The following is a 25,871-nucleotide window of genomic DNA, read 5'->3' as shown; positions in this document are numbered from 1 at the left end:
TGCAGTAACTCAGGTCCTCTTTTTTTCCCCTTTCTAAAGCTAGGGAACACCTTTGCCTTTTTCCAGTCTTCTGGTGCTACGCCTGTTCTTTATGCTTTCCCAAAGGTCCCAGAAGGAGCTCTGAGATGATGACCGCCAGCTTCTTCAAGACTGTCAGATGCAGTTGATCTGGTCCCAGAGGCTTAAAGTTGTTCATGATAGCCAGGTGCTCTGTGATCATCTCTTTTCTTACTTTGGGTTTCTTCTCCCGCCTTCGGTCAGTTTTTCTTAGGTCTGTTTGAATTATTGTTAGGTCACGGTTTTCCTTTTGGGAGAAGCCCAAAGAAGGGAGATGTTGAGGAGCATTGCCCTCTCCCTGTCCCAACACCTGGTCCTGTCTTACCATCTTCCCCACCAGCTGGCCCACCCCTGCCATTTTCCCATTGGATCTGTATGCCTTGGGACACAGCACCCGTAAGGAGCCTGCTTCCCGTGCCAGCGATGGGAGGAGGAAAGTACTGCGTGCTGATATGAAGCCGCTGGGATGAGTCTACTATTGAAGTTGCATTCCCAGAGAGTGATGGGGGGGGGGTCTGGAAAGCATGTCATGCATTTTTTACATTCTAGCCATAGGAAGATTGGCCTCTCAAAATCTCTCTGGATCACACTTTTTCAAATCCGCAAGGTGGTTCCAGACCACCTGAAGAAGTCAGCCCTGGGGAAGGGGGCTGCCCTGGGCGTCCCACACAGCCTTTCATTTAGGTCCTGATGGGAATACCAACTTCTGGCAAATCTGCGGTCGGTCTTTGTGAGGCTGGGTTTCCCATGTCCAAGCAGCAGATGGTTAGAAGGAATGGGCTGGGCTGGTGAGACGCCCCATTCCTCTGGCAACCACTCAAGAATGCCCATAGAGAGGCTCACAGACCCCGGGCAGGAGCTGGGGGGGAGTGCAAAGAGGAAAGTGCCTGGCCATTCTGGAAGCAGCATTCTGGCAATCACAGAGGTGAGCGAATTGCCAGAGGGGAGTGGGATGGCAGAGAATTGAGCTTAACCCTTTGTCAAGTGTTGTTGGGAATTATATTTGCACCTGAGCTATTACTTGAGGGTGGTAATTGTAGGGCTGCAAAAAGGTCATTTTTTGCAAGCGGACAATACTTGCAGTGACAAACAGTTCCTGTCAAAGCAGAAGGGCATTCACAAGAGAATCCTCAAGAGGCCAATGCTGATATTTTTTAATAAAGATGTGTAAGTTATGGGATCTGCCTTTTTTCCTTGGAGAACTCGGAGGCAGCAAATGCAAAAGGTTCTTTTTTTGTGTTTTTGAGTGGAAAGAGGCAACAAGATGAATTCATGTTTGACCTGCTAACCCTGAGAAGAGCAAGGCTTTTGAAGAAGAATTGGCATGGCTTCTTGCGAACGATTGGATGTCCTGCCTGACCAACCTGCCAAGAGTTCTTTTGGATGCCAATGCTCTGCTGGACGTTACCTACAGCTGCTTCTCGGAAGCATGTCTTTATTGTAGGGCCAGGCAGAGGATAAAGCAGCAAGTTCTCTTAGCCATCAGGAACTAACTAACTGAGAGGTGTCTGTCTTGGTCAGGTTGCAGTGTGGCCAACAGGCAAAGTGGAGGGGCTAAGCAGACGCGGGCAGCTGTTCTGCAGGCAGTGAGTCTGAGCTCAGGTAGCTGTGGCCTATGTGGAGGCAGCTCTGCTGAAGGCAGGTAGGTGGGTTTTTCCTGAAGGGAGAATCTAGAGGTGGAGCAGGTCCTCTTTTCCAGGGTGGGGGGAGGTAGCCATTGTTGACTGGGGTCACTTAGCTCCAGCTAATTCAGCCACAGCAAAAGGCCTTGAATCCCTCTGAGAAGGGAGATGGCCACCATCATGACACAGCACCTGGCCTTCAACCCGACCACATTACCTTTGGCTTTTCTATCCACCAAAGGTCCAATGTAAAGAGACAGGGAGGTGGAGGTGGAGGAGACATCAAGCCCTGTGGATGCCACCCTGCGTCTGCAGCTGGGGAGAGGCTCAGGGTCTTGAGCTCTTGGAGGGCCTTCGGTGGAGAGTAAGGGGGCTGATTCCTTGAGCCATCCAAGGAGAGTCTGGTGCTTGTCTTCAGTTGGCAACTTACAGTGGGGCAAAAAAATATTTAGTCAGCCACCAATTGTGCAAGTTCTCCCACTTAAAAAGATGAGAGAGGCCTGTAATTTTCATCATAGGTATACCTCAACTATGAGAGACAAAATGGGGGGAAAAAATCCAGAAAATCACATTGTCTGATTTTTAAAGAATTTATTTGCAAATCATGGTGGAAAATAAGTATTTGGTCAGTATCAAAAGTTCATCTCAATACTTTGTTATATATCCTTTGTTGGCAATGACAGAGGTCAAACGTTTTCTGTAAGTCTTCGCAAGGTTTTCACACACTGTTGCTGGTATTTTGGCCCATTCCTCCATGCAGATCTCCTCTAGAGCAGTGATGTTTTGGGGCTGTCGCTGGGCAACAGGGACTTTCAAATCCCTCCAAAGGTTTTCCATGGGGTTGAGATCTAGAGACTGGCTAGGCCACTCCAGGACCTTGAAATGCTTTTTACGAAGCCACTCCTTCGTTGCCCGGGCAGTGTGTTTGGGATCATTGTCATGCTGAAAGACCCAGCCACGTTTCATCTTCAATGCCCTTGCTGATGGAAGGAGGTGTTCACTCAAAATCTCACGATACATGGGCCCATTCATTCTTTCCTTTACATGGATCAGTTGTCCTGGTCCCTTTGCAGAAAAACAGCCCCAAAGCATGATGTTTCCACCCCCATGCTTCACAGTAGGTATGGTGTTCTTTGGATGCAACTCAGCATTCTCTCTCCTCCAAACACGACGAGTTGAGTTTAGACCAAAACATTCTACTTTGGTTTCATCTGACCATATGACATTCTCCCAACCCTCTTCTGGATCATCCAAATGCTCTCTAGCAAACTTCAGACAGGCCCGGACATGTACTGGCTTAAGCAGGGGGACACGTCTGGCACTGCAGGATTTGAGTCCCTGGCGGCGTAGTGTGTTACTGATGGGAGCCTTTGTTACTTTGGTCCCAGCTCTCTGCAGGTCATTCACTAGGTCCCCCCATGTGGTTCTGGGATTTTTGCTCACCATTCTTGTGATCATTTTGACCCCACGGGGTGAGATCTTGCATGGAGCCCCAGATCAAGGGAGATTATCAGTGGTCTTGTATGTCTTCCATTTTCTAATTCTTGCTCCCACAGTTGATTTCTTCACACCAAGCTGCTTGCCTATTGCAGATTCAGTCTTCCCAGCCTGGTGCAGGTCTACAATTTTGTTTCTGGTGTCCTCCAGCAGCTCTTTGGTCTTGGCCATAGTGGAGTTTGGAGTGTGACTGTTTGAGGTTGTGGACAGGTGTCTTTTATACTGATAACAAGGTCAAACAGGTGCCATTACTACAGATAACGAGTGGAGGACAGAGGAGCCTCTTAAAGAAGTAGTTACAGGTCTGTGAGAGCCAGACCTCTTGCTTGTTTGTAGGTGACCAAATACTTATTTTCCACCATGATTTGCAAATAAATTCTTTAAAAATCAGACAATGTGATTTTCTGGATTTTTTCCCCCATTTTGTCTCTCATAGTTGAGGTATACCTATGATGAAAATTACAGGCCTCTCTCATCTTTTTAAGTGGGAGAACTTGCACAATTGGTGGCTGACTAAATACTTTTTTGCCCCACTGTAAGTGAGGCTTGATGCGAAGGGTCCCAAACATCCCAGGGTGCCCAGCTTGTATTCCACGTGTCTGGGCAGAGCAGGACAGACTCCTCCATATCAGAGGCTTGGGCTCCATCAGGAAGTGGCCAGTGGCCCTTCTCTCTCTGCAGAGAGAGCCAATCCACCAAGGAGGCGGATGCCTCTTCCCCTTTCCCCCCAATTGGAAGTTTCTGAAGCGTTCCCATGTCCAGCTGAGGCCCCACCCCTCTGGGTCCAGCAGTTGTTTTGTGTACCCCCACCCCCTCCACCCCTGGCTAGGTTTTTCCAGATGATGTCATGCTAAGCTGCAATGGAAGGGAGAGAGCGGGTGCTGCGCCTTCCCCCACCGCCCACAATCCTGCTTCCTCCCTGGGGAGACCGTCAGGAAGCCCCACCTCCTATTGCTGCCTTTGAGTGGTTTCCACATTCATAAGTTTGGGCGGGAGGGCGGTGGTAGAGGAGTGAACCATGTATTTTGCACACACTTGAAACTTCCATAAATCCCAGAGCTGTTCTGTTGCTATGGGCATGGAACCCTTTCCCTCTTTTGCCCTATGATCATGTGTCCCCCATTTTTCTAGAGTGAACATAGTTAAGTTCTCCTGATATCTGAGAAGGCAGCAAGCAGCAGGCATGGGGGTGGAGGAATCTGGAGAACTGGGCTTAGAGTACAAGAGGAGCCCACTGTGACCAGCCAGTCCTTGTCCAGCCGGAGCAGATGTTCGCCCTGTTCCCAAGCTGCACTTGCTGGGAGATTTGCAATCGGGGGGGGGGGGGATCCTTCTTCTGGGAACAGCTGTTGGAGGAGGAAGACGCTGCATGTCAGAAATCGAAGACAAAGCAGCTCTGAGTGTGTCAACAGCTGAGGAGGAGAAACTTGGGGGGCACTTTCCACTTAGAAACCTATTTGAAGTCTTGCACTTCCAGGCTGACGAAGAGTTGGCCTCCTGTGTATCAGTGACCAGGCAGAAATGGGATGGGGGAAAGAAGCTTCACCCTTGAGATGGGCGGGGGGGGTAGAGTTAAACGTTGGAGTGGGCAGGGCAGCCTCTCTGGAGGGGACAGGAGTGGTCTTGTCAGTCCAGGAAGGAAGCAGCTGCTGAGGGGGAGCTGGCCCTGGTGATGGCAGGGGGTTGGGGTGGGGACACACCAATTTGGAGCAGTGTGAACTAACACAAGGCAGTGCGAGGGCACCAGCGAGCACAGTGGAGGAAAGCTGGGAGGTTGCGGGGGAGGCCATGCGCCCTTCAGAATGACACTTTGCTGACGCATCTCATACAGATGTTCGTAGAGGGAAACAACTGGAGTGACTTCAGCAGAGTTTGTCTGTCTGCTGGCACCTCATATTGTGTGTGTGTCGGGGGGGGAGAGAGGCCGTTCATCCAAGGCTGCTCTGCATTTCAGAGCCAAGGAAAGTAGTTTCTATCTGGCTTGGGGAGAGCAGCTAAGAGTTAACCCTGTTCCTGGCGGCCGTGCTCCCTTGTAAACATTGTTGTTGGCTTGCAGCCCACCCACCCCAAGCTTGCTGCTTCCAATTAGCGGGTGGGTCTGCGCGCTCTCCATGGTGGGCGCAAAGCCCTCCCTGCCTGCAGCCTGTCTGGAGCTGTGGCTCCCTGCTCAGCTTGGGGCCATGGGCTTCGTCCACCACCTCCTGTGGGCCGTGCTGCTGCTGCTGGTTGGCTTCTCCCCCCTGCCTGGGGAGGGTCAGCAGGTCAAGGTGCTCTTCACCCCCACGATCTGCCGCGTGCATTGCAGCAGTGGGCGCTGCATTAACCGATGTGAGCAGGGCAACGTCACCACCCTGTACAGCGGGGAGAACGCCAGGGCAGTCGAAGGGGCCTCTGGATTCCGTGTCTGTGAGTACTGATGGGGGGGCACTAACGGCCCCAAACATTGGCTTCTGGGTTGAGATGATGGGCCCTTGATAAGCGGCCTGCCAACTCTGGTCAAGATGAAGGGAGGGAGGGAGGGCAGGAGGCCAAGCAGGCATCCCACCCTGTGGGCTGGGGAATGGGGTGCTCTACCTTCCTTCAGCGCGAGTTTACCTTTATGCCCACCCTCTCGTTTTGCTGCCTGATCAAAATCAGGTGCCCTCTCTGGGGAAACCCTTACTAGACTTCTCACCTGACTTTCAGGCTCAGCTACTCCTTGGCAGGCCCCCAGTTCTCCAGGCCCCTCCTGTTTCCCAGGTGAGGCCAGCCCTGCACGGACCAAGGATCAGCAGCTAGCTGGACCTCCCCCCTTCTGTAGGCCCACCCTGTTTCTTCCTTCTGCTGCCCCCGCTTTTGCCAACCGCTGCCCTCGCCAAAGGGTCTCTCTGGATGGGACTTCTCTGTGCCGCTTCCCTGAGTCCAGGTCTTGAACCTGTTTGTGCTCGGCAGATGCAGAAGATGGCTTAGGGTCTTGTCCCTATGTAACGGGAGCTGGTGGTGCAGGGGAGGGTCATTCTTGTAACCAGGAAGTGTGTAGCTGCCTGAAAGGCAGATTGGCCTCCCTCCCCTCCCAGGTAGGTGCTAGTGGGTCTCCCAGAACGGCCTGCCGGTGTTCTGGCTAGGAGTCATGGGGAGAGGGGAAATCCAGATCAGAGGTGCGGAACTGACTGGCGTGCTGCCTCTCTCCCTCCCCCACTTTTTGGGAGGGGGCTGCCTGCCGGTGGCCTCCCCATTCCTCTGCTAGCTCTTTCCGCAGCGGCTCAATTCCAAACCAAGGTCCCACTGGAGCCTCTTTAGGGCCTGGAGCTGGGAAATGAAAGCATAAACAGGAGGCTGGCGTCATGCCACCACCAGATGGGACCAGCTGCCTTGGGCTGGGCGCCAGTCTGCCTCGGCTCCATTCCTCCCGAGTTCGCCGGGACAGAGCGAGGCAGTTGCTGGGCTGGGCCAAGGCAGGCTGCTGGCAGGATTCCGGGCCCAAGTGCTCATCCAGCTTGCCCTGAGTGAGCCTCAGTTTTCCCCAGGAACGCTACGGCCTCCGAGCTTGAGCTCATGTGTGTGTGTGTGAGGGGGGGGCTCGCGACGGAGGGAAGGGGTTGTTTCCCCTCTCCTCCCTTCGAGTTATGCAGTTTGTTCCACTTGATGCTACCCAGGCCTAGTGTGGGTGGGAGCACAGCGGGGGGGCTTGGCCAGTGATCCAGGGGCAGTCTTTCTCCTGTGCTCCGTCTTCACCGCTCGCAGCAGCAGCTGCTCCGTACATGGGGGAGGGACAACCTTTGGCATCCCACCACTCAGGTGGAGAAGACGCCTGCGGGAGCTTGAGGGAGATGAGGAAGGTCCAACTTTGCAGTGTGATCCGGGCCGTGGCAACTGCTCTGCTTCTTAGAAGTCATCCCTTCCCACCCCACCCCCGATGCTGCTCCTGCTGGCCCCGAATCTCTCCTGCAGTGGTTCCAGATGTTCCTGTTTCATGGCGTCATAGCTTTCCCTCCCCAGGCCACTCTTTCCATGGAAGTATTCTTAGCTGTGGGGCTCTGATAGGCAGAGGGGGAGTAGGTGCGTGAAAGCCAAAGCCGGGTCCCCTGCTCAGGCACCCCGATGTGGAAAGGAGGCCACTGTCCTCAGATCTGGCACCTGCAACCTGGAAGGACAGGGGCTGCCTCCTTACCTGCGGACGGTGATGGCTGAGGCGGAACCCCCCTTCAAAGCTGAGGTTTGCCACGGCAGAGGTGGGATCAGCCAGACCAGCCTGGAAAAAGACGAAGGACCCCCTGCCCACGCTCTAAAGTCTGGTGCCTCAGCCCTGCTATCACAACCAGTCAAGCGACTTCTGGACCCTTTCCGACTTCTGACTGGGCCACATTGGGTGGGGAGGCAGATGCCATGTTGCCCTTTTCCTGGAGGAAAGACTGCTGCATCCATAAGGCTTGGCGGGGGGGAGTGGCTGGCAGGGGCCCAGCTGGAGAAGCTCCTGGAAAGAGCCCCACCAAATGCCGGCACACCTCTCCCAAGGCGAGAGGGGAGGCGGGAGATTGCCTGGGAACAGGCGACCCCCACTGAGGAGGATGGTGGTTTCCAGGCAAAGGGCACAGGGCATGCCCAAGTTCTGAAGCCGTGCCCTTCTTGGCCAGCGCTGCCTCGGTTCCCTGCTCCCCTGCTGCTGGCAGCCAAGCACCCCTCTGCTTCCCCTGGGCTTTATGTTGGGGGGGGGACTGGCTTTCTGCCTTTTCAGGTTTTTGTCTCTCCCGCCCCCCACCTTCCCCATACATATGCAGACGTGCCATTTTCTTAAAGGGCCCGGATAGCCGTAGAGCTTTCTGATGTCTTTTTGCCTCAAGCATGAGGCTGGAAATCGCCCTCGCTGGGCTCCACCTCCTACTTCCTCTCTCTCTGCCGGGCATCTCTGCTAACCTTAACCCAAGCAGGGTATAAAATGATACCTCCCGCGTAACTTGCCTTCCAATAACATCCGTGCGAACAACCAAAATCAAAGGAACAGAAACGCTGTGCTTACCACAGTCTACCAGGATCAACATGTCTGTTCACAGCAGACGGTTCTGTGGATTCCTATTCAGAGGGATGGAGCAGAGGACTGGGGAAAGGCCCTTCCAGGCACTTGCTGAAGAGTTTCCCCCCTCCCCACATTTTCTTTCTCTGATGTTTGGATGCCACTCAGCCTTGAAAAGGTTCAGGTGCCAGAGGGCACCCTGTCCCAAGCAACTGTGGGCGGGGGCTGCTCCACAGCCAGCCTGGCCTGGTTGCTTCCTGCCAGAGAGGAGGATCCCTCGGGGCCCGGGCACTGCTGCCGAGCCCTTTGCCTGGGTTGGGGCCCCCGTGTTACAGTTCCTTCTTTTAAAAGTCTGGCTTTTTATCATCAGAAAGGGAAGGCAAGGAGCAGCTCCAGAAAATACGCGAGGTTGGTTGTAAAGAGGCATCAGTATCGGCTGGATTCACACTCTGCTAGCCCAGGATTTTTAAGCCTAGATTTATTCAAGATGCCAGAACAAAGTAGCATGTCTTAGCAGGATGTGCAACTTCCTTGAAAAATGTGAGCAGTCATGTTGGGGTTATTTCTTTGCCTCCTTGGGAAGCAGCCAAGGATTTCATCAGGGAGGGTGCCATAGCAGAGGAACCCCTGGGCAGTTCATGAAAGGCTGAGTCAGTAGCCCACTGGAGCTGGGAGAAGGTGGGACAGAAGGACTGGCCAGGGCCGCCTGGTCCTCAGGGCCTTCTGCCACAGCCCGCTGCTAGCCCTGAGTACAGACACAGATCAGGTACAGAAGACTAAAGGGATGAGTAGTTTGTAGGAACTCAGCCCTCACCACCTGAAGGTGCAATGTGTTTTGCTTGCTTCAACCGAGTGGTGTTGCTCGCCTGGAGTCCAGCAGGTCGTGTGTACCCAGGGCTGGGGGCAGAGAGGACACGGTGTGTGTGCGCGCCATAGCTGGTCATTGAGGAATGTCTTTGGCCCCCAAGTCTGCACGTTTCTCAGTTAACGCTATCGTTTCTCAAGAGTAATATCCCATTTGTTTCCTGGGGGCTGGAGGAGTGACAGGATCAACAATACTTAGAACAATCCTAAAATCCATATAAATAAGAAAGTAATCAACCATAGTGTCTAAAAAGACAAACAAGAAGAACTCTAAAATTATTTATTCAAATGCCTTCTTGGAGCCCAGCTGTTACACACTGCCCAAAAGGGCTGGGGCCTGGGTCCCAGCCAGAAAAAATATGGCTGGCAAAATAATTCCCAAAGGAAGTGTGATTATGGGAAAAGTCCAGAGCTCATGGCTGCCTTCCACGGCTTCAGTGGGCCAGGAGGGAGAGAGTCTGCAGTCCCACCCCAGATGCGGAATGGCGCTTGTGGGGATGAATTAGGTCTTGAAAGGTGAAAACAAACAGTTTGAATGGAGCCAGGAAACCCAACAGCAGCTGGGCTGGGACCCCTCGGCTGAAAGAGGCCAGAGGATCCAAACGTCAAATTCTTGCTTGTTAGTTTGCTGTCAATGTTTGCACTGGCATATTTCTAGGGCAGCCCTGTGTAGAGCATGTCGCAGTAGTCTAGGCTGGAGGTTGCTGGGAGGAAAGATCCCCTGAAGCCAGGAGGGGTCTTGGCAGCTCAGGGCAGCCTGTCCCAGCCCTTCCCTACAGGGCTCGTCAAAAAAGAATGGAGGCGCAGCAGCCTGGCCATGCCTTACCCCCCGGGTCCTCCACCTGGCCAGGCCTTTGGCCTCTCTCTGGCCGCAGGGATGTGCATCGCACATTAGTGCTTTCGAGCACCCTCCTGACAGGCTGGAGGACTGCCCGGCTGTCCACAGTTGTGCCTGGAAATGCCTAGTGGGTGACTGTCCATGTGGCCTGCTTGCTGCCGGCCAATGTGCCCTGACCTGAAGAAGGCAGGTATGCAAGAGGGTGCATTTGGCATGGTGTGACAAGAGTGTCTGCCTGGGATCCTGCATATCAGGCAAGGAGCTGCTGTTTCTGGCTCCCTTTGTGCCAGATTTTAAGAGCAGAGTGGGCAGGAGGAGAGAGTAGCCTGAGAGGCTGACCAGATTAACACAGCAGGGACTTTCAGCTGTGCCCTTCATGTGACAAGCAGTGATCTTTGCAAGTGGGCCAATCCATATGCTCCGGAAAGGAGTTCACCATGGCAGACGGCATCTGGAGGGCACTGGATTTGGAAAGGACGACGCAAGGGGGTCCTGGGCTCTCTGCTGATCTCTTCCTCCCCATTCCCTCCCCTGTGCTCAGAAACTCTTCTCCTTGAGAAGAAAAGTTTCAGTTGAGGATGTGGCAGGGCCAGACCATTAAGGTGACCTTGGGCTTAGAAGACCAGGCTGCTCGGTGCAGTGGTCATGCCCCCATCTGCATTCCCACTGCAAGTGGAATGGAAGTGCAAATGGGAGGAGGCCACCAAGGGCTTCCTCCTTTCCCTTCTGTCTCTGGCCCCTCTAATACACTTTCTCCATCCTGCAGTCCTGTGTCCCCTCATCTGCCAAAACGGGGGAGTCTGCCTCAAGAAGGACCAATGTCTCTGCCCCCCCACCTGGACTGGCAAGTTCTGCCACATCCCGGCCTTTCCTCACCCCAGCCAGGGACAAGCCCCTGCTCGCCGTGGAATTGAGGGAGAGCCGGAGGACAGAAGGCAGTCCGTACACACCCTCCCCATTGCCAACCATCGCTACGAGCGAGACGGTAAGGAGGCATGGGGTGGGTGCGGGTGGGAGTCAGAGTAAGAAAGGAAAGAACTACGAAGATGGGAAACGGCTGGCTGTCGCGAGGACACTGGAGCGCTTTGCCTGCAGCAAGGCTGTGAAAGATGGGCGGGTTCCTTGCAGGAACGTTCCAGGAGAGGACAGAAAGACAGGGCTACCCCGTCTTCCCCATTTGCCACTGTGGAATAAAGCACATCATTGCCAGGGCGGTTGAGAGCTGGACCTGTGGGTTAAAGGGATGGAAGGGTTTGAGAGAAGAAAGGGGGTCTCTCACATCTGCCTGTCCCATCAGGACCGGCAGGAGAGGCACATTATGGGTCCCATCTGCGAGAGGGTGTCATCTGGCGGGACCCAGGAAGGGCACCTTTTCTGCCATGACACCCACCCTGCAGAGCATCATCCCCTCCCTCAGACCTCCGATTGACCCCCCCCACCGGCCTTTAGGAAGGCCCCAAAGGCCCAGCTCTGCTGCTGTGCCCCAGGCACAGCAACTGAGCTGACGTAGAATGAATTCTGCTGCTGATCTGATTTTCTGTTTTTGAAATTGATTGTGGACAGTTTTTATATTCGTATATCGGTTTTTAGCTTGCTTTTATTGGTTTGTTTTTACCTGTTGCGAGCCAGCCAGAGTCACTTAGATGAGACGGGCAGCCGTACAAATTGAATACGTCGTAATAATAACAACGGCAGCAGCAACTCACGGGCCTTGGGCAGGAGAGGCAGGTCCGAGCTAACCGGGGAGCTGGCACCGCTGGCAGCGCGGCAGGGCGGCGCAGCTGGCCCCTAGCGTCCTTCCCGGAGCGCCTTTCCTGGGCCCTGGGCTGTGCGCCGCAGAGCCAACGGGCCGCCCGCTCCGGGTAGCAGAGAGGCCCGGCGGGGCCCGGGGCCCGCGGGCGCCTTCCCCCTCGGCCCCCGCTGATCCCCCCCCTCCCGCCAGGTGTGGCGTCGATGGTGAACGTGCGAGTGGAGCACCCGCCGGAGGCCTCCGTCACCATCCACCAGGTGGAGCGGGTGCGCGAGGAGCTGCTGCCGCGCGACCCCAACGCCCTCCCGATCTCTCGCCAAGCCCTCTCCGGCGTGCTGGCCCAGAGCGGCCGCCGTGACCCCGACGGCGGCTACGGCGAAGCCTCCGGCTTCGGCTATTGCTTCCAGCAGCTGCGGGGCGAAGAGGTAGGTCCTCGGAACGCGAACGCTCGGGGGCTGGGCTGGCTGGAGAGCCGCTCTGGAGCCGCCGACCCGCTTTCGATCCTGCCCGAAGGCAGGAGGGGAACCGAGGGGCCAGGCCGGGCGGGGCCGCCCGCAGGTTCCCGCAGCCGCGCGCCAGCCTCACGAGGGTTTTCGGTGCCGGCTTCTGGGGCGGCGGCGACCGCCCTGCTGGTGTGGCCCTCGGTCAGATGCCCTACATTCCAGCCTTCCTTTGCCAAGCGCGTTGCGCTTCCCCCTTCCCGGCCTCGGCGCCCAAGAAGGGAACGAGGGGGCCCTTCCCCGCCCGCGTCCTTGACTCTCCCTTGACCCTGGCAATGGCCCGGGTTGCCGGGCAGGTGGGCCTGGCGCAGCTCCGCCCCCAGGCACGGCCGCCTCCCTCTGCCCATGGAAGAACCGGCTCAACAAAACAGCTCTTGGCGCCTCTGGCTGGCTCCCTCCTCTTCAGCCAAGACTGGCGGGCAGGAGGCTGGAGGAGGGAGGGAAGCCTCTGCCCTGGGCCCTCCAGTTGCAGGTCCTCTGTAAGGAATTCTCCAGCACCCAGAGGCATCTTTTCACACCCTATACCACTTGCACAGGGAAGAATACAATTTTGCACGGCCTGATTATGTGTAAACATGCACTTCTGGAGAGGGTAAACATTTCTAAGGAAGAAGCAAACTGCAGAGACCCCTGTTGTGCAATATGGATCTCCCAGCACCATGGGGCATGGATTTTTGGCTTGTGTGAGCTCACGCCTTGCATTCTTCTCACTTGCTAGGAGAGCAGAAGGTTAGTGGGGGTGTTGCTGGGTTGGTTAGGGGCATCGCCTAACTGCCCACTGTCTTGCCCTTTCAGTGCAGTGCTCCTCTGCCTGGGCTGCGCACCCGAGAGGTCTGTTGTCGTGGGTCTGGAGTAGCCTGGGGTGTTCACGGCTGTCTGCCTTGTGCCAATGGTGACACAAGAGTGGGTAAGATTGCTGAAAGCAGGGGGCTCTTGCCCTGGGGTATACAACATTCCATACCTCGCTGGCTTCCTCTGACCAATTCCTTCTCCAGATCCTCACCCCCCCCCCCCATGGCACAAGCAAGACGGAGGCAGCCGTCTGCTTGGAGGACCCCCCCTCTTTCACGCTCCCCCATGACAAGCCATCTCAGAGGAGGGGAGCGGTTGCTCAGGAAAGGGAGGTTGGGTGGACTCTCAATGCCTGAGGCAGGATGTGTCCCCACAGGGGATTCTGGGCCAGTCGGAAGGAATGAAGTGGGCTGCCCCAGAGGGTTTCTGCGATTGAATAATTCCTGCATTGGTGAGTGGGCTGGGCTACCTCTGGATGGATTGCTGGGGGGGGGGGATTTCTCCCTCAAACGGCCAAAGGCTTGCGTGAGACCGCAGGGTGCCTTGCTGAGAGGCTGGACCTGCTGGGCGGGGGGGTAGCCTCCCCTAGCTGATTCCCCAGCCATCCTGACACCCTCTCCCCCTTGCCAGATGTGGATGAGTGCCAGGAGGGCAGCTTCTGCCAAAACGGGGAGTGCACCAACACGCGCGGCAGCTTTGCCTGCGTCTGCCACGAGGGCTACATCCTTGATTCCTCCCGCAGCAGCTGCATCTGTGAGTCTAGCCCGCAAGGGAAGGCGGGCTGGAGGGCTGGAGAGTGGGGGGACACCGGCTCCATCTGGATGTCCAGAGGGCTGGAAGGACAGCTGCTCTGGCTTGAGCCTGGGAAATGAACCTGCTGATGGCTGGGGGGCATGTGGGGGGGATCTTTTCGCCTCCTGGCTCCCAAGGCAGGCAGGTCTAGGTGGACAGATGCTGCCATCTCCTGGACATCCAGAGCAACATGGAGGAAACCCCAAAGGGTGAAAAACTGGAGGTGAAATAAGTTCTCGTTTAACATTTGCTTGGTTTGAACTGAATGTTCATTCAGTTTGAAGAATTTACACAAAGGTGAAAGGGGGAAGCAAAATCAGACTGTTGAGAAAGCAACACTTTCCACATGCAGGCCATTGAAAAGCAAGATTGTACCAAACATATAATCAATTGATCAGAAATTGTGTCCAGATATTAAGAAATAAATCTTTAACTTGTTATTCAAAACTGGGCAAATTATACAACCAAGTGATCTGAGCTGAATGCAAATTTATCTAAGATGAAGCAAAATTTTATATTGGGGAAGGATCAATGGATTTTAAGGCCTTGTAGCAAACAGCCACTCTCCCCGGGGTGCCCAGGCTGAGCTGGCACCTTACGCTAGAAACAGACTGACCCACAGAGCCAGTGGTGGGGTTGGGTGGGGAGACCCAGCCACCACCTGGACCGCTGGCTAGCCAGAGCCGACCCCTATGCTTTACGGTCTTTCTGTCGCCCCCCCAGCCCACCACGTGATCTCAGAGGTGAAAGGTCCCTGCTTTCGAGTGCTGCGGGACGCTGGATGCTCCCTCCCCATCCTCCGCAACATCACCAAACAGATCTGCTGCTGCAGCCGAGTGGGCAAGGCCTGGGGCAAGGGCTGCGAGCGGTGTCCGCCTTTCGGCTCGGGTGAGGCTGGCAGTGGCGCGAGGGGTCTATGGAAGAAGCACACGTTTATTAGCGATGCCGTAGTAAAGGGGGGGCAGAGAACGACACTGGAGCACGTGCGGACTGGTTTGCGGGATGAAGGGGGAGTCTCTGAGGACCCTCAGGATAGGCACCAGCACAAGGAAGTGCCTGCTTTGCCCTCTCGCTTACCTGCTGCTGCTGCTCTTCTGGCAGAGGGGTTCAAGGAGATCTGTCCAGCCGGACCCGGCTATCACTACTCCGCCTCTGACCTCCGCTATGACACTCGCTTCCTTGGCCAGGACCCTCCCAGGGTGCCTGTGACCCGCCAGCAAGGGAGGCAGGGACCTTCCTCCTGGCTGCCTCGCACAACAGCAGCACCAGCCCTCGGTATGTGCTCCTGGATTGCTGTCCTTGAAAGCTTGGAGATGCCCCTCTGGGCTGCGCTCCCCCAAGGCCCATCTGAGGGAACCCACCTCTGAACACACCCTCAGTTCAGGCTGGCCACGATGTGTGCCCCAAGGTTGCCCAGCGCAGGCGTCCGGGAGCTCCTCTGCCTCCCCTCTTCCTTATGCCAGCTCTTTCTGGCTTGCAGTTCTCAGGAGTTCCCCACCCACTACCCTGTTGGAGCGCTTTCCTTGGAACCTGCCCACTCAGTCACCTGGATCTGGGCCACCTGCACCAAGTACTGAAGGTGGGGCCTTGGCCTCTAGCAGGGCCATGCCAGTTGGCGAGGGGCTGGTTGCAGTGGTGGTGTGGAGAGGGAGGAAAGGCCAGAGAGCAGAAATGACTAGGTCCCCATGGCATTCTTCTCCCAGAGGTTGGGCGAGGGGTGTGTGAACGGCACCCCCAGGTGTGCGGGCCAGGACGTTGCATCCCCCGCCAGGGGGGCTACACTTGTGTGTGTGAGCGTGGCTACTGGTTGAGCCCTCAAGGCACCCACTGCATTGGTGAGTTGGGAGAACTGGGGGCCCAAAACTGAGGGGGCACTGATGTTAGCCCAGCCCTTTGGGGTGGCATGCAGAGCTATTCAAGTTCACCTTCTAGGCCACCTGAAAGACACAGCTTCTGGTTGTCATTCGGAGATAGATGCTCAGGGAAAACTCCGAGCTTAGGTTTTACACTGTTGGGGGATTCTGGGTTGAGCCCAGCTTCCCTAGCCCTGACCATCTGGCCCTGGGCATGTGGGGGGAGGAACAGATTAATGGGCCCCTCTTGGATGTTCTGCCCTTCCAAACTCTTCCTCCTTTCACCAACATGCTGCCAGCCACACTCCCTTCCTCCCCCTCTCCAGATGTGGATGAATGCCGTCGCAGTCCACGCCCCTGTGCCAACGGGGACTGCCAGAACACCCTGGGGAGTTTCAGCTGCAGGTGCCGCGCTGGCTTTCGCGCTGACCCCTCTGGAGTGGAGTGCCAGGGTAAGTGTTCTGGAGGCTTTTGCCATTGGGGGAATTGGCCATCCCATCATGTACCCACATCCCTGTACCAGCTCCTTTCCTCTGCCTACCCTCTAACCTTTCTACTTGCCCGACTTCCCTTCCAGATGTTGACGAATGTGCTCAAGTGCCCCAGCCCTGTGCGGGTGGGCATTGCCGCAACACCCTGGGCTCCTTCCGCTGCTCCTGTCCCAGTGGCTATCAGCCTGACCCCTCTGGCTCTGAATGCCGAGGTAATAGGGGTGGGTGCCTTGGCGGGAGCGGAGAGGCTGGCCGGCAGCACCAGCTCCTTTCCTCTGCCTCCCCTGACCTTTCTACTTGCGTGCGGAGGCAGGTGGGGCATTGAAATGCAGCATTATTTAGAGAAACCCGAATGTTTTTTTGCTCTTGGAAAACGTGGTTGCAGGGGAGTTACCCACCCGGGGGCAAGGCCGCCTGCCCTCTTCTCTGTCTCTGGCTGCAGATAGTGATGAGTGCTCCCAGAGGGCCCCCCTCCCCACCCCTCTTGTTGCTGGGCCTGCCCCATTGGTTACCAGCCAGTGCCGGGGCGAGAGCAGGGGCTCTTCCCTGTCTGGGACCTGAGAGCTCACTCCCTTCGCTGATAGGGTTCATGCTCCCCATATCTGCTGCAGCACCTCGAGTCCACCTGGAGGAGTACCTCTAAGCACGGGTCTCCCTTCTCACCAGTGGTTGGCCACCACTGGCACTCCTGGTCCTCCTTTGCCAGGGCTTCCCTTTTCTGACATGTAAAGCATGTGCGGGGCTGAGTGCACATAGAAGGCAGGGAAGGACCTAGGACACGAACTCACAGTGTGGTTTTCCAGATGTAGACGAGTGCCAAGAGAGCCCTCCTGCCTGCCAGCCTGGCCACTGTGAGAACGTGCTGGGGGGATATCGCTGCAGCTGTCCCATTGGTTACCAGCCCAACCCACTAGGGACACTGTGTGCAGGTAAGGGGGCCAGGGAGAAGCTGCCACCGTGGGTTGGTCTGTCCCCTGTCCACAGTTGAGGCACGACAGCACCCTGTTCACACGCAGCAAGGCTCCCTTTCACTCCCAGATAACCCACTTCTGTTGGATTTGTTCTGAAGCACCCAGAGCCCGGAGACCCTGAGTAGGTCCATAGGAGCACTCTGTGATGTAGCCTCTTCCTCTGTCCCATGCACAGATGTCGATGAGTGCCTGCAGAGCCCTCCACCCTGTGGCTCTGGGCGCTGCGAGAACGTGCCTGGAGGATACCGCTGCCTCTGCCCTGCAGGATTCCGTGCCAGCCTCACGGAGAACCAGTGCCTGGGTGAGCAGTGGGACAGGGGAGGGGGGAGGCCTGGGGGCACCACAGGCTCACCACCCTGACAGACGCACTCCCTCCATAGACATTGATGAATGCGCAGCAACAGGATTGCCTTGCGGCCCTCAGGGGCGCTGCTTCAACACGGAGGGCTCCTTCCGCTGCCATTGTGCCCGAGGGTACCGGACAGAGGGCGTGGGGGGGACATCCTGCGTGGGTGAGTGCCGCAAGTCAGAGGAAAGTGCCGGCCCAAGTTGGGTTTGGTCAGGGGCTGCCGCCTTTCTGTGGACCCACACTGAACCCCTCTCCAAGCTCTGGGTTCCCTTCAGGCATAGACGTGGGCAGCACTGGCAAGAACAATGTTTCTGCTCATCTCTCCCTACTGTCCACCTGTCAGATGTTAACGAATGCCTGGAGGGCGACTTCTGCTTCCCACGGGGCGAGTGTCTCAACACCGAGGGCTCTTATACCTGTCTGTGTGCCCAGGGCTTCATTGCAACCCCTGACGGGGGCTCCTGTGAGGGTAAGAGGCCCTGCAATCTCATTGGGGGGGCCATTGAATGCATGCCAAGTGGGGGTGAGGTCCAGGAAACCGCTGCGGTGGTCTTGCCCTGCTGACCTCCCCTTTGGCCTCTGCACAGACATCAACGAGTGCCTCAGCACCGCGGCCTGTGCTGGAGGGCACTGTGCCAACACCGATGGCTCGTTCGATTGTTATTGCCCCCCCGGCACCCGCAGCACACCTAACAAGGCTTCCTGCGAGGGTGAGTGGCAGTTCTTGGCTGCAGCCTCGCGGCAGTTTGTCTCTGGGTGCGGTGGGGTGGGGTCCTTCTGTCTCCCTCCCTACCCGAGGCTGGCAAGGGAGTCAGAACTCTGGTTGAAGCTGCAAGACAGCAGAGCTGTTGTTCCTTGGGGTCTCCAGCCCTTTGGGAGCTCCTGTTGGCGCAGGATTAGCCAAGTGACCTTCTGCATGATAAGCACAAACTCTGACTCTGCCTGATATGGCGCTAGCGGCCCCGCTGAGGAGGACCACAAGCCAAGAGCTTCTCAACCCCGATGCTGATGCCGCTCTAGCTGGTAGTTCTCCCAGGAGGGCCTGCAGCAAGGGCTCCCCCAGAGTGCGATTTGCCACATTTGTCCCCTTGCAGAAGACATGGGGGCCCCACGGGCTTATTCTGGGATGCTCCACAGTAGTTGGTCAGACCCTTGGATGCTTAAGACATGGTTCGGTCCCTGGAATTCCGAACCCTCACCAGGGACAGGAAGCTCCTACTGAGCCTTGTTCTCTTCCTACGTCCCATAGATATTGACGAATGCCAGGAGTATGGGGCAGCTCTCTGCGGAACACAGCACTGTGAAAACTCAGCTGGCTCGTACCGCTGTGTAGCGGCTTGCCAGGCTGGCTACCGAACCAGCGCCACGGGAGACTGTGTTGGTGAGTGCTGCCAGGGCCATGCAGAAGGGGCTGGCTGCTGTTGGGCTTCTGGGTCTCATGGGCTGGTGAGGGGCTGGTGCTGGGCAACTGCTGTGCACCATCACAAACCGTGTGCACGCGAGCCTTCCCCGAGAATGCAGAAGACCCTCTGCCTGGGATGTTTGGGCTTCTCTTCCTTCTTGTTAAGTCTTGCATCTGTGCCAATATGTGGCTCCCCGCTTCAGATATCAATGAATGCCAGGAGTACAGGGTGTGTGGAGAGAAGCGATGTGAGAACACACTGGGGTCCTACCACTGTGTGGCCAGCTGCCAGACGGGCTACCAAGCCACCGCTACTGGGGACTGCGTAGGTGAGGACATCCATGGTATTTGGACCATGGGCAGGAGAAGGAGCCCCTCAGTGGTGGCTTCTGCAACTCAGCAGCCCACCAAAAGATCATGAGGCCTCCTGAGTGGGTGGATGTAACTCTTGCAGATGTGGACGAGTGCCAGAACAGTTCTGTGTGTGGTGCCCATGCCATCTGCCACAACTTGCTTGGGTCCTTCCAGTGTATCTGTGACCAGGGCTATGAAAGTGCCAGGGATGGACGGCATTGCTTAGGTATGTGGCTGGCAGCAGGGCATGGGGTGGGAGGTCCTGAGACGGGCAGAGGGAATGCAGCCTTCTGCTGTAGGAGAGAGGTGGAGGGCTGGATTCCAGGGGGAACTTTTTCCTGCTTCTCCACCTGTTCCTCGCAGATGTGAATGAGTGTGAGACACTACAGGGGGTGTGTGGAACAGCACCGTGTGAAAACGTGGAAGGCTCTTTCTTGTGCATCTGCCCCCAAGCTGGTGAAGAGTTTGACCCCATGACTGGCCACTGCATTGCTTTGCCCGGTGCTGGTGAGAGGCGGGGGAGGGGGCTTGGGAGGGATTGAAGTGGGGAGAGGCCTGTGGTGCAAAAGCTCGGTCTCCTTCCCCAGCTGAGAGGCAAGGACCTCCTGGCGCTGGGTCAGCATAGGCACTTCCAACTGGCCCCACTCCCCAGGGTCAGTGGCCAGATGCCTCTGGGAGTCCATCAGCAGAGCGGCCTTCGCAGTGGGCAGCCTTTGGGGGTAGGCTGCCTCTGAAGCAATGTGCTGGGCAGCCATGGATGTCCCCTCCTCTGATTTCTCAAAGCTCCAAACTGCCCCTGGCATTAATGGCATCTCCAGACCTCGCATGGGGTTTTTTAAGAGAGCAGCTGCAGTTTTTCCCCCAGGGAGCCCCTCCTGGGCTAATGCAGGAGTAGCTGCAGCCTGCAGGGGGAGGCTGGAGCAGCAGCTTCAGCAGTTCTGGAGATTTCAACCACCGCCAGTGATGTGTTTCATCCACAAATAGACTATCCAGTTCCAGAGGGATTTGTGGTGGTTTTCAATGCCACGCAACAATTAGAAGTCATCAGGCACATAGCATATTAATTAAGGCAAGCCAGTATGGGCAGCACCCAAAATGCTCTATGGAATCAAAATGCTTTTAAGGCCTTCTTGAAGAGCAGGGGGTTGAGGGCATCCCTTATTTTGGGAAGGAAAGGGTTCCAAAGGCTACTGCTGAGAAGACTCATCGCCGTCATGGGGTGGGAGCCCTCAGATCAAATCGGGTGGGCCAAGACTGGGTGGGATGGTGGTCCTGTAGATACCTGGGTGCCAAGCCACGTAGGGCTTTAAAGGCAATAACTGGCCTTTTGAATGGGAGCAACCAGGTCGCCAACAGAGTAACTGCAGAATAGGCGTGATGTTGCCAAATTGGCTGCTGCCCGTTGGCAGACCCACTGCATTCTGGACTACCCAAGGCACCCCAGGCAGAGCGCTTTAGCAGTAACCTGCTGAACGAAGGGTTCCATCAAGGCCTCTCCTTGCAGCTCGTCCCCCAGCCTTCCCCAGGCACCCGGATGCTGTGCAGTCAGAGAGCAGTGACGGCCTGCAACGCGAGTGCTACTATGACCCCAATGCAGCCCAGGCCTGTGAGAACGTTCTGGCCAGGAACACCACGCGCCAGGAGTGCTGCTGCAGCCTTGGCCACGGCTGGGGCCTTGACTGCCACATCCAGGCCTGCCCCTCCTTGGGGACAGGTAAGGCTGGGAGGGTAAACAGCGCCGCCCGGCAGGGGCTCTGGTGCAGTGCTAGACCAGTGCCATGTAGGACTAGAACTACTTCGACTGGAACAGCTCTAGTAACAGAATCTTGCAAGCCTGAATGTGCCCCTCCCCCATCTTCATGTGAACAAGAGGGGCCTGACTGAGGGTTTTTTCAAGTTAAGGGATGGGCTTAAACTGTGCTTTTCTGATTGCTACCATGGTTAAGATTAGGGTTAGGTCCTCCAAGACCATCCTCTTTGCTCTTCTACATAGAGTGAGATGCATTAGCCCCCCAGCCTCGGGCCCCTTTGCCACCAAATGAGGCAGGGGGCTGCTTGCTGCTCTCCCAGCCGCAGCTTCCTCCTGGTTGGCCTGTGCAGGCCATTTAAGCGCTGGGTACAAATTAGCAACTACTTGAGTGAGGGGACAAGTTTTTCATTTTCATCCTCTGTTTCATTGGAATTGCCTGCCCATTTTGGTCCCACCCACTTTTTGGGAAAGCTGCATTTGGGGGACCCTCCCCCTCACAGGCTTCTCCAAAGCATTGTGTGGTGGTGCTGGGCCCACCCATTATAAGCACCCAGTGGAAGAGGCAGGTCTCCTGCTAAGCGTCGTTCCTACTGGCCATACAAGGCGTTGAAGTATGGTTCGGGCTCAGGCGGCAAGAACCGTGTCATCGAGCCGTGTGAGCTGTGGGGCAAAAGTAGGTCTGCACTGCAGCTGAAACAAGGCAGAGAGGCAGGGGTTGCATGGGCCCAAGTCAAACTGCCAAGCGCACCCAAGTTCTCTGCAAGGGCTCTGATCCTTTGAACAGATATGCATAGGCAGAAGTCTCCAGGGTGGCCAAAGCAGGCGGTGTGAGCATGGCCAGGCTTAGGGGTTGATCCATCCTCACCACAAGTGCCTGCATCGTTCTGGGGAAATGCAAAGGGGAGAGATTGTGGCTTAAGATGCTGCAAGCCAGCCTCTGATCTCCCTCGCAGATCCCCCTTTCTGGGAGGTGCTCAGCCAGGCTGTCTTGGCCACGGAAATCCCCAGCCTTTAGCAGGGTATTGGCCATCCTGCACGCGGCAGTGCTTATGACTTCTAGGAATCAAACAGGAAATGGGGAGGGAGAGAGCCATTCTCACAAATGGGAACTTGCATTCAGGGCACTAAATTGGTTCCAGATGGTGGGTTCTCTTGAGGGTGCCTGTCAGCACAGGATGGCTCTGGAGGAAACCAACAGTCTCCAAAGGCCCAGTTTGCCCTTTAGGAACGTCCTCGGGTTTACCATCTACCCAGTCTTGGATCTTCTCGGAAGGTATCTATGAAGGCTATTTCCGTGGTTTTAAACTGGAGCTGGAACAGAAGGGACGCTTGAAAAGGAGGTCTTTTTCCCACTCTTGAGCCACCAGACTGAGGGCGGGCGGTGCACTCGGGGCCCTTTGGGCAGCTGCTGAGACATGCACTGTTTCCCTCCAGCTGAATTCCAGAGCTTGTGTCCTCACGGCAGTGGCTACGCTACCATCAACATCAGAAACGTCCCGGCTGTCGCAGGTGGGAACTACTGTGGGTGTCCAGACAGGGCCAGTTCTGCTGCAGGGTTGGGGAGGGCAGGCTTAAATGGGGCTGGGGGTTCATGGAGGAGGGGGGGTTCTTCACTGTTTTTGTTTTGATCCCCAACTCGATGTTCCTACACAGATGTGGATGAGTGTGCCCTCTTCAGCTCTCAGGTGTGCAAGGGTGGGGTTTGTGTGAACAAGATTCCTGGGTACTCCTGCTACTGCCCCAATGGCTATTATTATGAGACGCAGCACCTGGAGTGCATTGGTGAGTGCTGGCTAGGGAATACTTGGGGTGGCTCTCCTGGCAGCTGTGCTGCTGCCCCCCAGCTCCTGATGTGCTTGCAGTCCTGAGACCGACTGATGCCCTTGTCACCCCAGATAACGATGAGTGTCTGGATGAAGAAGCCGAGCCCTGTGTGGGGGGGCACTGCGTCAACACCATTGGCTCCTATTACTGCTCCTGTGCTGCTCCCCTGGTGCTGGACCCCTCCCAGCGCCGTTGCGTGACCAATGAGAGCCACGGCTTGGGTTTGTACTGCCCCACCTCTCTGCCCATCAATTCTAGCCCAGGGCACCGCCTTCTCTGCCAGATGGCCAGAGAGGTGCTTGGAGACTCTGATTACAACACGATCCTTGATACCCAGTTCTTTGGAAAGGTGCCAGCAGGGACGGGTCACCCTGGCAATTCCTCTCTGAAGCCTCTCTGCTCGGTTCCCCCAGATGACAACCTGGCTGTATGCTGGCAAGAGGTGGGCCCGGACCTGGTGTGCAGCCGACCCCGCCTGGACCGCCGGGTGACTTACACGGAGTGTTGCTGTCTCTATGGGGAAGCCTGGAGCATGAACTGTGCTCTGTGCCCAGCCCGGGACTCTGGTAGGTCCCCTTCTTCCCCACAGGAGTGAGGCCAGTGACAGCTGCAGGGACTGAGTAGAGGAGCTAGTGAACAGAGAGGGGGACCAGAACATCTCCCATCCTCTCCAGCTGCCTCAGGTGCTGGAAAGGAAGAACCACAGTGGTGCTAGGAGCTGTTGAGAGGAGCCTTCTCATTGTCTAGTTTTCTCTTTCAAGCTGTATGGATTGGAGGCCATCTTGGCATTGGGTGGAAAGGAGTTCGCGGGTGATTTTGTCCCACAAGAAAAGTTCCCATCTTGCGTGCAGTGGTATACACCTCGGTCTGCCATGATTTGCCTTTTCCCTAAGCCACCCCCACCGCCACCCCAGATTTCCTCTACTTTGTCCAGCTTTGCAGTTCTTTGAGAATCTTCTCTCTCAGTGCAAATTTTATCGAGGAATTTTCAGGGCCTCCCAGGGGTACGTGGGGAGATGCTGGGGGGCCACCTTTTACCGCACTTCCTCTGGAGATGATCCTGTCCTTTTTCAACATCCCGTCCATATAGCCATACCGTGGGGGCCCAGTGAGACTCTCTGACCCTGTGCCTTCATTGCTTTGCAAAGTCTCTGCCCTCTACCCCCCCACACCTTTGCTTTCCCCTCCCCCAGATGACTTTGAAGCCCTGTGCAATGTCCTTCAGCGCCCCAGTTATGGGCTGATGCGGGCAGGGAGCCTGGGGGCGCCCTTTGAATATGGTGGAGGCGACTTTCTGCCCTATGGCCCTGAGGTCTACAACCCCCTGGCCCGGCCTGGCCCTCAACTTCCTGGCTACAACCCGCTCCCTCGCGAGTCGCTCTACGGCCCATCACCCTATGAGGCAACTGGCCTGGACGATGCATCCTACAGTGACACACAGCTGGAGAGCCCAGCTGAGCCACCCCGGGGTGGATACCAGCCTCGTAGCCCCCCTGAATCGGACTGGCACTACCCATCCCATGGCCGTGGGCCTTCCTATCCCGAGCGGCCCAGCCGGGCCAGCGAAGATTACCGTGAGTGGGAGATGCAGGTGGGCGGGCTCCCGGTTGTGTTCTGGGTGGCTCTGGCTTGAAAGAAGGCCTAGAGGAGCCTCTAGGAGGGGAAAAGGAGGGCAGGGGCAGGTGTGGCTGCTGGGCTCTGGGTGTGCCAGAGCCAAAAGGAAGCCTCGTTTCGCTGTCTGTGGGTCTTTCGGCAGCAGGCCGTTTCGGAGGCGCTGGAGGGCTCCGGCCCGAGGAGTGCGGGATCCTCAGTGGCTGCGAAAATGGGCAGTGTGTCCAAGTCGCCGACGGGTTCACCTGCTCCTGTAATGAGGGCTACCGTCTTGACCCAACCCACATGGCCTGCCGTGGTGAGAGGGGCCCCCTCCCCTTGCGCTTCGCTTGCCTCTGCCTGCCCCCCAGCTGCCGGGTTGTGGCTCGCCTTTCTGGCCAAATCTCGACCGCTCCGACGCCTGGTCCTCCAGTGACCTGACTCCGTCTCTCTCCTCCCCTGTAGATATTGACGAATGCAGGGAGATGGAGAGGCTCTGCTCTGGTGGTCGCTGCCTCAACCTGGACGGCTCCTACCGCTGCCTGTGCCCCCCCAGCACTGTGCCCACCGGACAGCCTCCCCGCTGCCTCCACACACCCCGCAGCCGAGCCTGAGCTGGGGCGGGTGGGGAAATATTTATTACTTGTCCAGGCGGGGAATGGAGGAAGGTAGTGAAGGTGAAAGGACCCTTTGCCTGCCCCACCCTTCCTGCCCCAGGAAGTTGTCGGCCTGCAGCCCCTGGAGGAGCCTGGGAATGCGGTTAGTGCTGGGCGGGCAGTGCTCAGGAGAGGCGGGTCTCCCCTGCTTCTGGTTAGTGCTGTGGGGGGTGGGGGTGGCAGAAGTTCCAAAATAGGGTTCAATACTCTCCCCAATAAGTATTGTCCTTGGAAGGGGGAAGCCAATGTGGCTACCTCCCTGCTTGGTCCCAGGGGCCCCTGATTGAAAACGTCTTCTCACCCTTGGAAATTTTTTTCCAAAGGGCCCCCCAAGACCTGCTCCATCTGTTGTCTGAGTTTGCAAGGGGAGGGCACACCCCTGGAGCCCTTCCTCATTGGCTCAAGGCCCACGTCAGAGCTCAGTTGCCTCTGGCGCTCTGGCCAGCGATCCTGCAGGGTGGTGGCTAGTGCCTCCTGGTGCAGGGGCGTTTGGAAGGGGCCGCTCCTTCTCTGCATTTCCTTTGGCCCTTTGAAAGTGTGGGGTTTTCTCAGAGGGCATGGAATTAGGGTTGAGCATGCAGGCGAGTGTCAGCCAACTGGGCTCTTGCCCTACCATCAGGGACTGGCTGGAGAACCACATTCATCCTGCAGGGCAGGGGGGTAGCAAGGAAACCCAAATCCCCGAACATTTCCCAGGTACTTGTGCCTGTTGTGAGGGGAGGGGGCCCTATACCCCACCATCCCTACTCCCCCAGCTCCACCTCCCTGATTACTACAACAGATGCTTAAAATCCCTTGCACATCTAAACATGCACACAACCCAGAGAGGGGCTGTCAGCTAGGCAGGGGGCCTTTTGGCATCATGCCAGTGGGGGCCACAGTCACTTCCTCACTGCTGTTACTGGACCAATAAATATTTTCTATAACAG

General features: G+C 56.6%; 1 protein-coding gene across 5 annotated transcripts; it reads left to right on the top strand.

Annotated features, from left to right (window-relative positions):
• Positions 1-4,989: 4,989 nt before the first annotated feature.
• On the top strand, positions 4,990-25,862 carry LTBP4 (latent transforming growth factor beta binding protein 4). 5 transcript variants are annotated; one of them, XM_088139589.1, is made up of 29 exons: positions 4,996-5,582; positions 10,635-10,853; positions 11,811-12,043; positions 12,914-13,025; positions 13,287-13,361; positions 13,541-13,663; positions 14,426-14,590; positions 14,804-14,977; positions 15,183-15,281; positions 15,406-15,537; positions 15,882-16,007; positions 16,133-16,258; positions 16,850-16,975; positions 17,193-17,318; positions 17,398-17,529; positions 17,710-17,835; positions 17,954-18,076; positions 18,616-18,747; positions 18,972-19,097; positions 19,223-19,348; positions 19,486-19,629; positions 20,627-20,836; positions 22,307-22,381; positions 22,526-22,654; positions 22,768-22,917; positions 23,110-23,262; positions 23,890-24,287; positions 24,453-24,605; positions 24,752-25,862. In XM_088139589.1, exons 1-29 carry the CDS (start codon positions 5,288-5,290, stop codon positions 24,956-24,958), a joined length of 4,515 nt encoding a protein of 1,504 aa, XP_087995715.1. In that variant the 5' UTR covers positions 4,996-5,287; the 3' UTR covers positions 24,959-25,862. The 5 variants fall into 5 exon arrangements, with proteins under 5 accessions (XP_087995718.1, XP_087995715.1, XP_087995716.1 ...); XM_088139590.1 differs by having other exon boundaries at positions 5,002-5,582; positions 23,890-24,270; XM_088139591.1 differs by having other exon boundaries at positions 5,005-5,582; positions 23,890-24,270; positions 24,456-24,605.
• The last annotated feature ends 9 nt before the right edge of the window (positions 25,863-25,871 follow it).

This window comes from Python bivittatus, unplaced genomic scaffold (assembly GCF_059951505.1).
Source record: "Python bivittatus isolate LINGU-HERP-01145 unplaced genomic scaffold, Pbiv_v1 ctg000310_np1212, whole genome shotgun sequence".
Taxonomy (NCBI): domain Eukaryota; kingdom Metazoa; phylum Chordata; class Lepidosauria; order Squamata; family Pythonidae; genus Python; species Python bivittatus.
The sequence above is the reverse complement of the archived record's forward strand: the minus strand, read 5'-3'. Positions and strand labels throughout refer to the sequence as shown.